The sequence below is a fragment of the Cricetulus griseus genome (genome assembly GCF_003668045.3).
Source record: "Cricetulus griseus strain 17A/GY chromosome 1 unlocalized genomic scaffold, alternate assembly CriGri-PICRH-1.0 chr1_1, whole genome shotgun sequence".
NCBI classification, from domain to species: Eukaryota; Metazoa; Chordata; class Mammalia; order Rodentia; family Cricetidae; genus Cricetulus; species Cricetulus griseus.
Genome location: NW_023276807.1, coordinates 253,159,346 through 253,174,471, shown reverse-complemented (window position 1 = coordinate 253,174,471; position 15,126 = coordinate 253,159,346). Strand labels below are relative to the sequence as shown.

Genomic DNA, 15,126 nt, shown 5'->3' with positions numbered 1-15,126 from the left:
CAAAACAGTCAAGTCAGTCATACCTGTGCCCCAGCTTGAGGAGTGATGTGGCTTGGCGGTTGGAGAAGACAGTCTTCCGAGACCACACATGCTGACTTGTGTTCTCTGAGTACCGGCTCCACACTTACCCTTTCTTTTGCTTCTTTGTAAAAACCGTAATGAATTTGTAAACTGTGCAGTTCTAGGATGGGTCCTGAAGGGCTATGAGCAACTTTAGATGCTGCCCTCCCTCCCTCCCCCTTCTCCCTTCTTTACTTAGGGAGGCAGCTAATACTGTTTCACAAGTGCTTACATTTTTTGGAAGATATCATTTCTTCACAGTACTTCCTCCAAATTGATTTAAAGATTATAAGAAAGGCCATGGCCACTAATAAACAACCCTCCTAAACTTCAACACACATAGAAAATAATCTATGACAGTATAATTAAAAGTGAAAGTACATGTATGCTATTCCAGATTCAGACTTTATATGAACTCAAGATTTAGTGAGATGAGAAGAGTACTATTTCTAGTGAAATATTGGCGTAGGGACAGAAGAATGAGGTACACATCCTACAAGTTACCTTTCTCTCATATCTGATGTGAATGGCACTTGGAAAATTAAATCTTTAATATATAAAAAACAAGCAATATGTGGAGAATGGGTAAAGGGACAGATTCAAATTTTGGGGTTGTGTTGTAAATTGGAAGGAAGAGAGGCATAGGATTCATGAAATGGGACTCATTTATGGAAGTTTCTTATTTGAAGAAAGTGCTAGTATTGATATCATTTGGTCCCAGATAGGACGGATGGGACTTGACTGTGCATGTGAACAGTGGTATGAGCATTCGAACACAGGATGAGTGTGGCGATTCCTAACTTCAGCCTGACACATAGAGGACACTCCATTATGTAGCTGGTTAGCCTCTTAAAATGAGCATTGCCTTTTAGCAGCAGTTGTTAGAATGTCAGTATTCTACCTTGAAAAATTAGAGGTGTTTTCTAGCAAATTAAGACTAGATGGTGTTCAGTTATTTTCATCTACAATTTAATATAATACTTAAGTTTGGTATATCTGTAGACATTATCTTCACTATGGATTGTCCTATTAATATGAATGAATTTTGTCTGATGGCATGCTGTTTGGTGAGATGGGAACTGTGCCAGGTGCTGACTGCCAAGAATACCTGCATTTTGTTTGTATATGACTGACATTTCTGCCTGTCCCTTTGCCTCTGCCCTTTTGATGACCTGCGATTTTTTTTATTGTATTCGTAGTGCTCTAACTTGAACTTTTAAGGTATTAACCTTGTGATAGAATTTATAGGGGATCTGAAAAAGTGGTGGGTTTTAGAAAAGAAAACATAATATTTTGTATAACAGATGGAATTTTCAGTAGTGTTTGTGGTAAGGAGAGGTTAGTAGTCACATTTCAGAAACCATTGAAAGGGCCTGTTTCATCTAGAGAAAGAAAAGAAAACATAAACATCCCATATTTCCACAGAATACCTTTCACAGGGCAAATTTAATGTAATAAATACCACACATATGCATACTAATTATAGGTAAGATATTCACATATGCTATATATTTATGTAATATATCTATATCTATATCTATCTATATATGCACATATGTGCTATGTACTACCAAATCCATTGCCAGCCCCACCAGTGTCTGACATAAGTGAGAAATAAGAAATAGAATAAAGGAATTTATGCATAAATAATTCACCTTTGAATAGAAACTAAGTAAATGGCATAAAACTGTAAAGGCATTAAATACTTTTAATTCTAAAAATGAGAAATCTTTATTTTTAACTGCAGTATAAAGTGACATTTTATGAAAAATTTATTTTTATTTATAGAGTGCTGTGAAGTTATTCCTATGTTTTTCTAAGGCTGGTCATACAATGAAAAGTAACCACGATGGGCGCTTGCTTAGGGCTTTGAGGTCTCCTTTCAGTTTCACTATGCTAGTAGAATTTCTTTGTATCTGGGGCTCCTCTCCCATTCAAATGCAGAAGTGGATCAATATTCTTTCAAAACAGCTTCTGCTTAAACCAGACTGTGGGGGAAAAGGGAAAGTGGAACAAAACCAGTCCACTAAGCATGACAGGTGGCTTTGCTTACCAGACTGGGTTGGGATGCCGGAATCCTACATCTCCCCTTCCCTTAGTAGCCTTGTCACAGAAAAGGTGACTGAGGAACAGGAGGAGCTACCTGGTTTCAAAGGAGCAAAGGAGACAGTAGATAGCTGAGTCAATGCTGGGCCATCCTGGACTGCTGGCCCTGTGGTGACAGCCAGCTCTTGAGCATGTAGATGTCACAACTTCGACTCACACATTGTAAGTAAAATGACAATAAGTCAGACAGCGTAGAAACAAGGCTAGCGGTACTCATAGATTTCCCCACTGGTACTTAATTGTTTCCCCTCAGAACTGTCCTCAAGCACAAGTGTTGTTTGCTTTTATACTAACAGGGCCTAGAAGAAAATGGTGCCTATTAACACAATTGAACATTGACTTTAATTTGTTGTTCCCAATATATATCCGAGGAAACTTCCAAAGACATGTTTATCTGATAAGTCATTTAATTAAGCAAAGACTTGATCTATTAATTAAGCTGTCTGTGATAGTGTAGCCGCCCGTGGGACTTGAAAATAGCATTCAAGTAACAGCTCTGTATTATATGCCACGGACTGCAATGGTCTTTTCATTCAGCTTTAATTAGATGGATGAAAGGTCTGACTTCAAGACTTACCGTTTGCTCTCTGCCAGCTCTGCTAGTCATCACAATTCTATTATTTATTATTTAGCCAGCCATCTATAAAGGCTCACATTGCTGATGGTTTTTTTTTTTTTTTTTGTGTGTGTGTGTGTGTGTGTGTGTGTTTCTGTGAAAGCCAACTTTTATAGACATGTTTACAGTTCTGTTTCTTCTTGTAGGTGGATGAGATCATGCTGACTCTCAAGCAAGCTTTCAGCACGGCTGCTGCGCTGCAGAGCGCCAAGACACAGATCAAGCTGTGCGAGGCCTGCCCCATGCACTCTTTGCATAAGCTCTGTGAGAGGATCGAAGGTATCATTGAATGTGGCCTTGGCATGGCAGGAGTTTGCTTTGGCATTTTGACATGCTGAAGTCCCCACTGTCATTGAATAGTTCTTTGTTTCACTGTGAGCAAGAACCCCAAAGGCATTTCTCTTGCCCAGTCAAACCCAACTGTGCTATCAGTCGCTTCTGTGTGCTTGACTTTCTCTCTGTCTCTCTCTCTCTTTTCTTCTGAAGGCAACGGCTTGCATTTCCCACAGTTCTTAAGACCAGTTATGCATGTACACAGTGGGAAGTGAGCAAACATTTGCTGAAGGATGGCAGACAGGCAAACTCACCTCTGACTGTTCAATTCTTCCTCTTCCCCTCTCACTTGGCGATGTTCTCCTTTATAACTATAGTGAAACCTGCTTGGCTCTTCAGGGTCTTTGGAAAAGCTAAGATAACGGAGGTAGTATCAAGAAGCAAGTCTTTTGTTTTTTGTTGTTTTAAAAAAATCTGTGCTGAGATGCACTGTGGACCAAGCAGGTTGTGCTGGGGATGCAGAAATGTTTGCCACATACTGTGCCCCCACAAACTTTAGTTTGGAGGAGAAGGCAGGCATGTGAGACTCAGGAAATGGATAGAAACAGGGTGAACTCCACAGTGAGGCCGACAGACTCACTGCAGATTCTAGTTGTAATTTCTATCCCATAGGCTCCAAATAAGTGTGTGCTAAGCTGTAGATTTTGTTGAATATCCACACAACTACACAATCAAAAGGAATTTCAGTGCAACATTCAGGTTTTAAAGTTTCTAAGGGTGATTTTACAGAATGATATTACATTAAAACATGAAACATTTCCAAAACGGAGTGTGTGTGTGTGTGTGTGTGTGTGTGTGTGTGGCTGGTGAAGGGAGCATTATAAATCCATGTGGGAGGTTGTGTTGTGTTAGATTAGTTAACTGTACAGAGGGAGAGAGAGTCCTGCCACTTACCTATTTATAGAATAGTCTAACTGGATCAAAGAAAGTCCTCAGTGTAAACAAGCCAAATAATGAAAGCCTTAAAAGAGAAAAGTGTTTTTATTTCTGAAAGAGGGAAAACTGTATTCAGATACAAAAAGCCAAAAAATGAAAACAAATCAAAAAACATTAAAAGCAATCATTAATACCTTGGACCCTACTCATCCCAAGAGTTCGTTTAACAGTATACTGCTTACTTGAGAGTAATGGTATGCGGATTGGTACCCAAACTGGCCAAAACTCTACAAATAAGATAAAGGAAAAATTACAGAGGAGGTTTTGATTTCCATTTTCCAAACACCTCTCAGCTGGCTCGCCTATCTTGATGGTAACCAGCAGCTCTCGAATTACACTTAAGATCCTCTCAACAAGAAGGAAACCATGGCTGGCATGGGAAACCTAGTTGTCTTACCAGTGTTCTATTGCTTTGAAGACACACCATAACCAAGCATTTAATTGGGGGTTGCTTACAGTTTCAGAGATTTAGTCCATCACCATCATGGCGGGAGCATAGTGGCTTGCAGGCAGATGCTGAAGGAATGGCTGAGAGCTACATCTGACTCAAAGTCATGGAGAGATGCTGGGCCTGGTGGGTTTTTTTTGAAACAGGGTTTCTATGTAGTCCTGGCTGTCCTGGAACTCACCATGTAAACAAGGAGGGTCTCTGACTCACAGAGATCCTCCTGCCTCTAGCTCCTGAGTTCTGGGATTAAAATCGTGTACCATCATCATAGCCAGCTACATCCTGAGATTTACTGGTAAATGAAAAACGAGTTTACTGACTAGTAGAGATAGCATATTTGTTAAAAGACAAGTTGAAAAATCTTTGATCTTTTGTAGAATTCTTTGAATTTCATCCCTATTGCTTATGTCTTCTGTAGCACAGCACAATGATCAGAGCAGGAAGTGAACATCAGTATTAGCTGGTCTTCAAATGTTACCCTCATTGATCGTCACCAGTTTTCCTTTCCTTTCCTTTCCTTTCCTTTCCTTTCCTTTCCTTTCCTTTCCTTTCCTTTCCTTTCCTTTCCTTTCCTTTCTTTTTTCTTTTTAAAAATCCAGTATCCAATTCTGGCTCTACAGTATACATAGTTGATGTTCTGCTTTGGTGTCCCACAGCTGGCATGTGGCCTTTAGCCGCCCAGGGATGTGAATTAACATCATAATACGTCATCTGAGACCCCCCCTTTTCTAATCTGAGAGACTTTTTTTTTTTTAAATCTGAGAGCCCCTTAAGGAGCCCTGGCCAGCACATGAGAAGCCTGTTGTGAGTGCTTCCTGCCATGAAAATAGTTTCCTGCGTTCTCTGTGTGACTCTCTACAGAATCTGTGTAGGCTTCAGAGAGAAAGGTGGGCTGAGAAGTTACTGACCTTGTCCTTGTTCACAGAGTGAATTACGGCAGCTGCAGTTGTAGCCAGACTTCCATTAGCCAGCTGTGCACGAATCCTGAAAGTCATGAACCATATTCTACTTTTTGGGGGGGAAACAATTTTTAAAGGGCTATTTTGCCTTGCTATCTGCAGAGATCGGGGTAGTTTTCCAATAGTAAATAAGATGTAGAGACCGGGGAGGTGGCTAAGTGGTTCAATTGCTTTCCTTGCAAGCACTGGGGACCTGCATTTGGATCCCTAGCCCCCTTATAAATGGTAGCCATGGTGGCATAAGCCTAGGGGCCATTGCTAGGATGGAAGGGGGCAGAGACAAATGTGTGTTGGGGACTAAGTGGCAAGACAGTGGAGCTGAACCTGAAATGGCATTTCAAAAAGAGGAGGGAGGAAGAGAGAAAAGTCATCTGAGAACAAGCTCAACTGCCACAGTGCATGCACGGGCTCACCCCCTTCACATACACATGGCTAAAATGTGAACAGATCTCTTTGCTTCACTGAGCTGCCACTTTGCACTTTTGGAGATTCAATTAGAAAGCTTGACAGTTTGCATACACACACACACACACACACACACACACACACACACACACACACAGTGTTTGTATTTAAACTGTTACACCAAATTAAGTTATGAGAAAGTATTTTTAGTCAACTACTTTGACTTATTCACTGTAAACAAAAATAATAGATGCATGGAAAACTAAAATTATGGTTTAATGTTGTATAATATATTTGCTACAGCCTGAGAATGATAATACCATTTTTAGTTTTTAAATTATATTTTTTATGTATTTGTTATGTGTGGTCCTCAAGTGCCATAGCATACATGTGGACTTCTGATGACAACTTGGAGGAGTGGCTTCTCACTTTCTGCCGTGTGGTTTCTGGGGCTCGAAGTGGCAGCAAGCACCTTTACCCTCTGAACCATTTTGCTCAATGCCAAATTATTTAAAAAATTGCTAGTCTGCCTAAACGTTTATTACATATTATATGTAGCTAGATGTCTTCTTTATAATCTAAATAGAGGGGCAATACTTAAAATGACCCCTAGGCAGCCCAGCAATGAGGGTGCTGGGGTGAGGAGGTCTTGTGGCTATCTTGGGCTACAAAATGAGACTGTCTCAACCACAACAACAACCAAAAAGTTGGAAAGATTTATAAATATCACAATACAGAGAAGTAAAACATTTCCTGGAATAATTACTCTACATGAAGCTTTATTCTTTTAGAATGAGAGCCCCAGAAGGGGGATTATCCCTGTTTCGGCAGTTCTGCATTTTAGTATCAGTATTGTCAGTTTATATTTATGATCTGAAGCTAGAGGCTTAGCAGTTTTGGTCAAGACTAGCCTTTAACTTTCTTTCTCACTTTCTAACTAACACAGGCTCTGAGCTGGCATGTTCATTCCCATGGGAGTTCTCATAGTGGTCAGTTCGTGAGCGACCAGAAACCGGATGTGCTTGGTAGCATTTGAGATAGATGCTCACTCAGGGAGGGTGAAGTGTCATGGCCGATGCACACTTAGACCTCTGTAGCCAGCCTCCACCTCATGCTTCCCCCACTTTTCCTTTTAGGTCTCTACCCACCGCGAGCCAAGCTGGTAATCCAGCGACACCTCTCTTCACTGACCGATAATGAGCAAGCTGACATCTTTGAACGAGTTCAGGTAACACTCTTCACAGTTCCCGTAGATAAATATAAGGGACAACATTGGGTCCTGTTGTTGAGTTCTCATTTCCATTCCATTGCCTCTAAGAGATCCAATCCCAGGGTTAGCGGAATGGGAAAGCTAGACTTTCATGCTTTCATGCTTTCATATCCCTCTGGACATATACGTCTAACTGAGCCTACTGCAGGAGGAGAGAAGTTGCTCTGCCCTGCTATGCCCTTGTTTCCTCTGTTCAACAGAAAATGAAGCCCATCAGTGACCAGGAAGAGAACGAACTTGTGATTCTCCACCTGCGGCAGCTCTGTGAAGCCAAGCAGAAGACTCATGTGCACATCGGGGAAGGGCCTTCGGTGAGAGCCAGCTGTCTCCTGGCTTACATCTGTGTGCATATTCATTTATACCTATAGTGAAAATATCACCAAGACACACAAGAAATTGCTTTCCTTCGAGCTCTCCTCTGTTTTAGAGTGAAAACCTATCATACTTTAGAGATTTCAGCCTTTATAAAGTTTATGGGAGAGTTCAGCAGATGCTGGCACATGGGGATAAAATCATTAGAGTTTCAAGATGTAAAATAATTTTTGGTATTTGGGTAGGAAAAAAGACATTCATGTATGTTCATGATGTACAATATACCTACTTTTAAAATTACATTAATCTGTGTCTTTTTATATCCCTATGCCTGTTTTATCTGAATGGTAACAGGGATAACCTACTTTAAAAATTCTGTTAATCTATTTTTTTTTTGTTCATAGTCCTATGCCTATGGTGAAAAGCACAGCAGTCTTGTGTGTGCATGACTGTTTCTGTTGTAAACTGAAGGATGGCATGTCTGTTCCCCTGGCTTTGAACGTGTCTTCAGCTGCACAGTGTTAAAAAACAGACAACAAAAAACTACCACTACAACCGCATCAAAGAAGTCCCTTGCCTGTGTAGCTCTTTTTTTTAAAACATGTGTCGCTCTTAAGGATGCATAGAAATCCTGGTTTGTATTTTACTGCACTTTTTGCATCAGCACTCAATTTTGATGTTGAGACACTTGAGATGTAGCCCAGGTTCCCCCCAAAGCAGGATCATCCTGATTCAGCCTCTCCAGTGGTGGAATTGAAGGCTCATTTGGCTTGGCAGCCAAAGCCTCTGCTTCTGTCTCTAAGACAGTTTGCTCACTTTGAGTGTGCATGAGTGTGTAGGTTAGAGGAGTGTGTGCAGGAGTCAGTTCTCTCACCCTGCAGACATCCCAGGAATCCAACTGGGGTGGTCAGGCATGCAGTGAGTCATCCCACCCTCCCCACCAAACGTGCTGGGGATGATCAGGAGTGGTCCTTTGGGGCTTCCTGGATGGGCCTGAAACCAGCAGCTTTCAGAGATGACTGCTCTTCTGGTCTCTGATTTCCCTGACCTTTGCAAGGTTTCAAACATGTCTGGGAGATAAATTCCCCTAAGACGCCACAGATGCCTCTCTTCTGATTTATACCAACATTTCCCACATTTATCTAGTGTTTGAGGCCCACTCAGGGTTTCCCTAGCCTCACCTTCCCATGTCACCAGAGGACTGCAGTCGGATAAAATATACAAAGTACCTATCCGTGGACACCTCACTGTTTCATGTTTTTGGTGAAGCTTTACTAATCTGAAAAGTACATGACCATATACAAATAAAAATGGAGACTTTTCTTAAAAAAGATTTATTTTTTTGTGTGTATGATTGTTTTGCCTGCATGTATTTTCTGTGTGTGTGTGTGTGTGTGTGTGTGTGTGTGTGTGTGTGTGTGTGTGTGTATACGCTCGAACACACACACACACAGAGGTTAGAAGGGCCCTGGATCCCCTAGAACTGGAGTTATAGAAGACTGTGAGCTGCCATGTGTGTGCTGGGAACTGAACCTGGGTCCTCTGCAAAAGCAACCGGTACTCTTAATGACGGAGCCACTCTCCAGCCTTGAAAATGGAGTCTAGCAGGAGCACCATTGGCCTGCAGCTTGGTTTACAGAGTGGGCTGGTCTTTGAAACCTATTGTCTGTCCCCGGTAATCCGGACTCATAACAGACACCTCAGAAAGGGCTGGTGGTAGCCAACTGAAAAACAGCTGAAAAAATTGTCATTCTGAGCTTAACTTTTGGTAAATGGAGTGGGGACATGTGAGTGAAATGGAAAGGCACAGAGAGAAGGTTTTAGTTCTGCCCTTGTTATTCCTTACGATAGTAAACTCCTTTCCTTGTAGTCTTTGTGTTCACAGTGTGGAACATAGATTATTACTTCTTAATTGGTTGCTTGCATTTTAACGCTTCCTCCTAAGCCTTCATTTGAAGCCTCATTTAACCTCCCGTGTGTCTGCACTATAACTCTGCTGCTTTTCCTCTTCTAGATTATTTCAAACAGTACAATCCCAGAGAATGCGACAGGTGGTGGGCGGTTCAAGCTTGACATTCTGAAAAACAAAGCGAAGAGATCCTTAACTTCCTCCTTGGAAAATATCTTCTCTAGGGTAAGACTGAACTGGGCTATCTTAGGTAAACTCATGTTTTCTGCTTCATTTGCGATCACCTCACTGAAGATTTCCCAGTGGTGGTGGTGAGGAACCTGTTAAAATAACTTTAATTTCTCTAACACTGCAATAAGATAATCTTGTAATCCTTGCACTTGAGAGGCAGAGGCAAAATTGATGTTGGTGGTCAGCCAACTACATGCTGCACTGTGTCTTAAAAATATCATAAACAAGTTTCCTTGTAAAAGTTTACATTTGTGCTCCGGCCTCTGATATCTGAAGTCAAGTCATGGAGATTTCTAAGTAGAGGCAAGTATGTATAGAAGGGGCGGGGTGGGGGAGCAAATCCGAATGAGCAGTTTCATAAGAACTTTCAAGATTTCTCTATCTCATAATGTTTTTAAAAATGTCTGCTGATGTGGAATGCTCCTATGTACCTGTGAATGTGTTTTATTACTATTGGTTATTAAAGAAGCAGATTTGGCCAATAGTCAGGCAGAATAGAGTTAGAAGGGAAATCCAAACAGAGATACAGAGAGAAGGAAGGCAGAGTCAGGGAGATGCCATGTAGCTGCCAGAGAAGTAACATGCCAGAGCATTACTGGTAAGCCACGGCCACATGGCGATGCACAGATTAGAAGAAATGGGTTAATTTAATTGTGAGAACTAGTTAGTACTATGCCTGAGCCATTGGCCAAACAATTATAATTAATATTAAGTCTCCAAGTGGTGATTTGGGAACTGGTGGGTGGGAGTGAAACTTCCAGCTATGGTCTGCCTTTATTTTACCCATTATTAGAGGCTGATATAAAATGTTAAGACAGTATGAAGTAATGGAAAATTTTGTATCCAATTTAGTAAATTTATCTACTTCATTTAAATATTAGCAAAATGTTTGCCCCTGTACTTCACTTCCCTCTTTCTGAATCATGAGGTCTTAGCATTGGGCTGCCATGTTCATGAGGTGAGTGTTGCCTGCTTGGTACAAGAGTCAATCTACAGCAGGCAGCTGCCAGGAGAGGAGGGTGCCTGGTCTGGGGGGCCTGAGTGGTGAAGGAAGGTATTGTATCGAGCATTCTTCCCACCAGGCTGGTCCCACAGCCATGGTCCAACTGTCCTTCTCAGCTCCAAAGAGGCACATGGACACTATATTAATTATAAAGCTGTTGGCTAATGGCTTGAGCTTCTTATTAACTAGCTCTGTCTTAATTACTAACCTATTTCTATCAATCTATGCATTTTTACGTGGTCTTGCCTTACCGAGGAATCCTGGACCTGCAACTCCTATGCCTGCTACATCTGCATCTCCACAGAGAAGAAAGCCATTTCTTGTTTGTCCCTGCTTATATCCTGATTCTGCCCAGCTACATCACTTCCTGTCTGGCCAATCAGCCAATCAGTATTTTATTCATTAACCAATAAGAGAAACATATATACAGAAGGACATTCCCCATCAGGGTGTAGCCTGTGAAGAGAAGTCTGGATGGGTATAGAGGCAGAGGGGAGGAGCAAGCATTCACAGAGAGAAGTGCCTTTTGCAGGGAAGTGGAGTCTGGGCAGGGAGCTGATTCCAGTGGGGCTGTAGTAGCCTCAGTGGGGTGAAGAGAGTTAACACCACATACAGGGCAATAGACCCAGTCAGAGGATGGCCATATGTATAATATACTAATGTTCATGGCATCTATGAGAGAAGGGAATTGAGGATAGGAAAAAGGAGGAATCCAGAAGGATTTAACTTAGACTTATCAGCATGAAACTGTGTCTGTGTGTGCACATGTGCATACAAATGTACATGCTGTATATAGCCCTTGATTTTGTCCATTAAGAGAGCCTGGGGGCAGCTTTCCTGTCCACACTTGACAACAAGCCTTCTTGGGTGACATGTAATTTCTGGAGTTTGGTGTCTACATGACAGATAGTGTTGGGCCACATTCATGACTTTCATGGGTTACATGTTGTCTATGAGCTACAGGTTGGACATACCTGTTATCCACACAGGCTTCCTCAGACTTCCCTCATTTTCTTGACCTTGATACTCCTGAATTCAGCTGGCTTGCTGTTTTGTATGCTTTCCCTCAGCTTGTGTTTGCTGACATGTTCCATCATTACACCCAGGCATGGTCTCTGTGGCTGTTGCACCCCAGAAGTAGGACCATGTTTGTTCATCATGGCAGATGGCAAGGACTTCAGCCTATGACTTTGCTCATGCTGGTCAGAACCTAGACTGCCTGTTATTATGAGTGTGCTATGGTTTATCTCATCCAAAACTCATGGTGGAAGGTAGCCTCTATTAGGAGACAATAGGAGGGGGACTCTTTTTTTTTTTTGATTTCACAAATGGCATTTATTTATTTATTTATTTATTTATTTTATACAATTTTTTTATTTTATTCAAATTAGGAACAAGCTTGCTTCAGATGTCAATCCCTTCTCCCTCTCCCTCCCATCTCCCCAACATCCCACCAGCCCCTAGCCATCCCCCTCCACTCCCCAGGCAGGGTAAGGCCCTCAAAAGGGGCTCCCCAAAGTCTACCACATCATCCTGGTCCAGGCCTAGGTCCTTAGGAGGGGGACTCTTAATGGCATGATCAGCCTTCACATGACTAGTTGATGGAAGGGTTAATAGGTTAGCTCTAAAGTGGGGCTGCTGTCACAGCCAGGTTGGTCAGGTCTGTTATTCTTCCTCTCTCAACATGTGAAGCTCTGAATCACCTCACCACTTTGATAGCAGGAGGGTAAAAACCAGATCTGACCCTTGACCTTGAACTAGAATTGTGAGCCCAAAGTAAACTTTTCTTTGTCAGTTGCCAGCCCCATGGCCTGGTGTTATTAACAACAGAAAACAGAAGAAGACACAAAGAATAAAGTTCTTCCCCTTTATTCTACTTCAGTGTGCTATGGGACCGAGGGCAGTAGCATACCCATTGCCTTGGGATTTGATGAGCAGTAAGTTAGTATATACACAGACATTGCTTGAAGCACTGCTTAGCCTGGCTGTTGTTACTGCCAAACAATGTTGTATGTGCCATTTAGCAATTAGCTCTGAACTATTAGATGACTATAGAATGTATGTGCATACATATGTATGTATGTCTATTTGTCTACATAGTCTACATATCATCTATAGATTATCTATCTGTCTGTCTGTCTGTCTGTCTGTCTGTCTGTCTGTCTGTCTGTCTGTCTGTCTATACCTCCATCCTAGGCCATTCCAGGTAGCAGTTTAGTTTTTTTTGGGGGTGGGGGGAGGAGCCCATTAATACAGTTCCTCATGTTGTAGTGACTCCCAACCATAAATTATTCCATTGCTACTTCATAACTGTAGTTTTGTTAGTTATGAATTATAATGTAGATATCTGAACCCTAAAGGGGTTGGTGACCCACAGATTAACAACCACTGATCTAGGAACTTGTCAGTCATACAGAAGCCTGGTCTGACCTCAGAATTGCTTCATCAGAAATTCTGGAGTCGGGTCCAGTAGTGTGGACTTTGACAGCCCCCAAAGTCACACTGACACAACTTCAAGTTTGAGAGCTACTGTTGCAGACAAGTATGATGCTTGGAGCTCTGACATCCATGTAGGGGATCGGTATCTGCCAATGTCAGCTGCCAGAGCAGAACATTGTATTTATCAACAATTTCATTAGAATGACTAAATAGGTGGTCAGGGACCTGAAAGGAAGACCTGACCTTGGCAGATTTTATAGCTATGAATTTGGGCAGTTTCATTTCCAAGTCAAAGCTTAATTTCTCCACTTATCAAATGTGCATTGCAATACTTAGTTACATTATAAGTTAGCATTGTGAAAGTGCCACACTGTAGATAGGAGGAGGGTATTCTCTGTAGGCTGGAAGCTTGGTGTTTACAAAAAAGCTGAAGGGCTGCCCTTACTCTCCATTTAGACCTTGGTGCTGGGCAGTCTTTGCCAGGCTGACTTTGCAGTGTCTCTTCTGCATGCCTTGAATTGCTTCGATAGCTCTCAGCAAGGACACAGCTAATCTATTTTGGTTTCAGTGAATACTGTAGCTTTTGTGTCCTGGAGTGGTGCCAAATGCTATAAATGTGGCCTAACAAGGTCTTGGGTGCTTCCAGTGTAACAGAAGGCTGGCAGCTCCATCTGTCTGATAAAAGTGGGACAGATCTAAAGGAGTTTGTGTTCCACAAATATTTTTCTGTTTGGGTTGTGTAGTAGGAAGTTCACCCCAGCCTGAGTTTAGGCCACAATTGCTTTCCAGAGTGAAATGTTGCTGTTTATGAGATGGGGCCATGTTAGAATTACTTAGAAGCTCAGCTCATAAACAATAAAAACTGGGTGTACGGAAAATGGCTGGCACAGCATTTACCAAAATTGTCATTCGGTAGAACTGAGAAAGCTGTGTGTGTAGAAATTAAAGATAGAACCTTGTGTCTGGTTGTTTATTGCTGTTTCTTGAGTTTCCAGAGCACTCACCAGTGGAAAGTATGATTTATTTTGAATACAGCCCCCCTTTTCCACTGTCTTTAGAGTAATGTCCATTGTGTGAGGAGAATTAATGCTTGTGGTAAAATTTAGTTTAAAGTACCTTTATTTTATTTTACATGAACACAGTCATGGATAAAGCACCACAAAGAGCAAAGTACATGATTTAAATAGTTTTGTTCATGGAAATGTTTTGGCTCTGTACAACTGCTTTCTCTAGTGTGACTGTTAGCTGTTGAGACACTGGGCAGATTGACAGGTAAGTTTCAGCTAAGAGTCCCAGGCATCAATCAGCTTTGCTGATTGTCTCTGAGCTACACACTAGTAGTTTATTAGCTATAAATATATTTGATTATTAAACATTTGCTTGCTCTAATGCAGAACTGAAGGACTTAAACAACCCCCATGAGGAGCTAGGCATTTCCGAAAATCTGTTTTAGTTGTAATTCCATCTTCCTTCTGTAAGGCCTGACCACAGAAGGCAGCACTGAGAAGGGGCTCAAGGACTCACTTTTTTTCTTGTAATAATAATATTACTTAAAAAAAACTTTTATTGATTCTTTGTGAATTTCACATCATGCACTCCAATCCCACTCATCTCCCCATTTCCCATATCTGCCCTTTGCCCTTGCAAGCTCCCCACAAAAAGAAAAGAAAAAAATCTGCTTATGGAAGCTGTGATATGTCATAGTGTGTCACACAATATACCCTTTTGCCTACACAACTTTCCTTGTAAATGCTCATTGTAATGAGTCACTGGACTGTTTCTCGGCTCCTGACTTCTGCTACTCTACTGGATCCCCATTGGGACTCCTCTTAGATCTCCTGCTGTTGCCCTGTGTCGTGGAGATCCTATAGCTTTGATTTTGCATCCTGGCCCCATCACATGCCGAAGCAGCTCAAACATGGGGTAGATGTTGGGGTGGGCCATCTCAAATCCCTGGATCTGGCCTGGGTGATATAGCTGAGTTGGTCAGCCCTTGTGCTCCCAGGGCCAGCAATCTCACTTTGCCCAGTGAGGGGTGGAGCCAGCTCTTCTACCGGTGGTAACTGGCAAAGGGTGGGTGGATATGTTAGAGCTAATGA

The 15,126-nt window shown here is 41.9% G+C and overlaps 1 protein-coding gene across 2 annotated transcripts in view; it reads left to right on the top strand.

Moving 5' to 3' along the window:
* The window catches only part of Tbc1d4 (TBC1 domain family member 4), a 161,423-nt gene that overhangs the window by 107,142 nt on the left and 39,155 nt on the right, over window positions 1-15,126 (top strand). For both annotated transcript variants that reach the window (XM_027394000.2, XM_027394001.2), the window contains exons 5-8: window positions 2,929-3,061; window positions 7,000-7,091; window positions 7,334-7,444; window positions 9,460-9,579. In XM_027394000.2, the coding sequence (XP_027249801.1) occupies window positions 2,929-3,061; window positions 7,000-7,091; window positions 7,334-7,444; window positions 9,460-9,579 (456 nt within the window). The remainder of the gene's footprint in view (window positions 1-2,928; window positions 3,062-6,999; window positions 7,092-7,333; window positions 7,445-9,459; window positions 9,580-15,126) is intronic.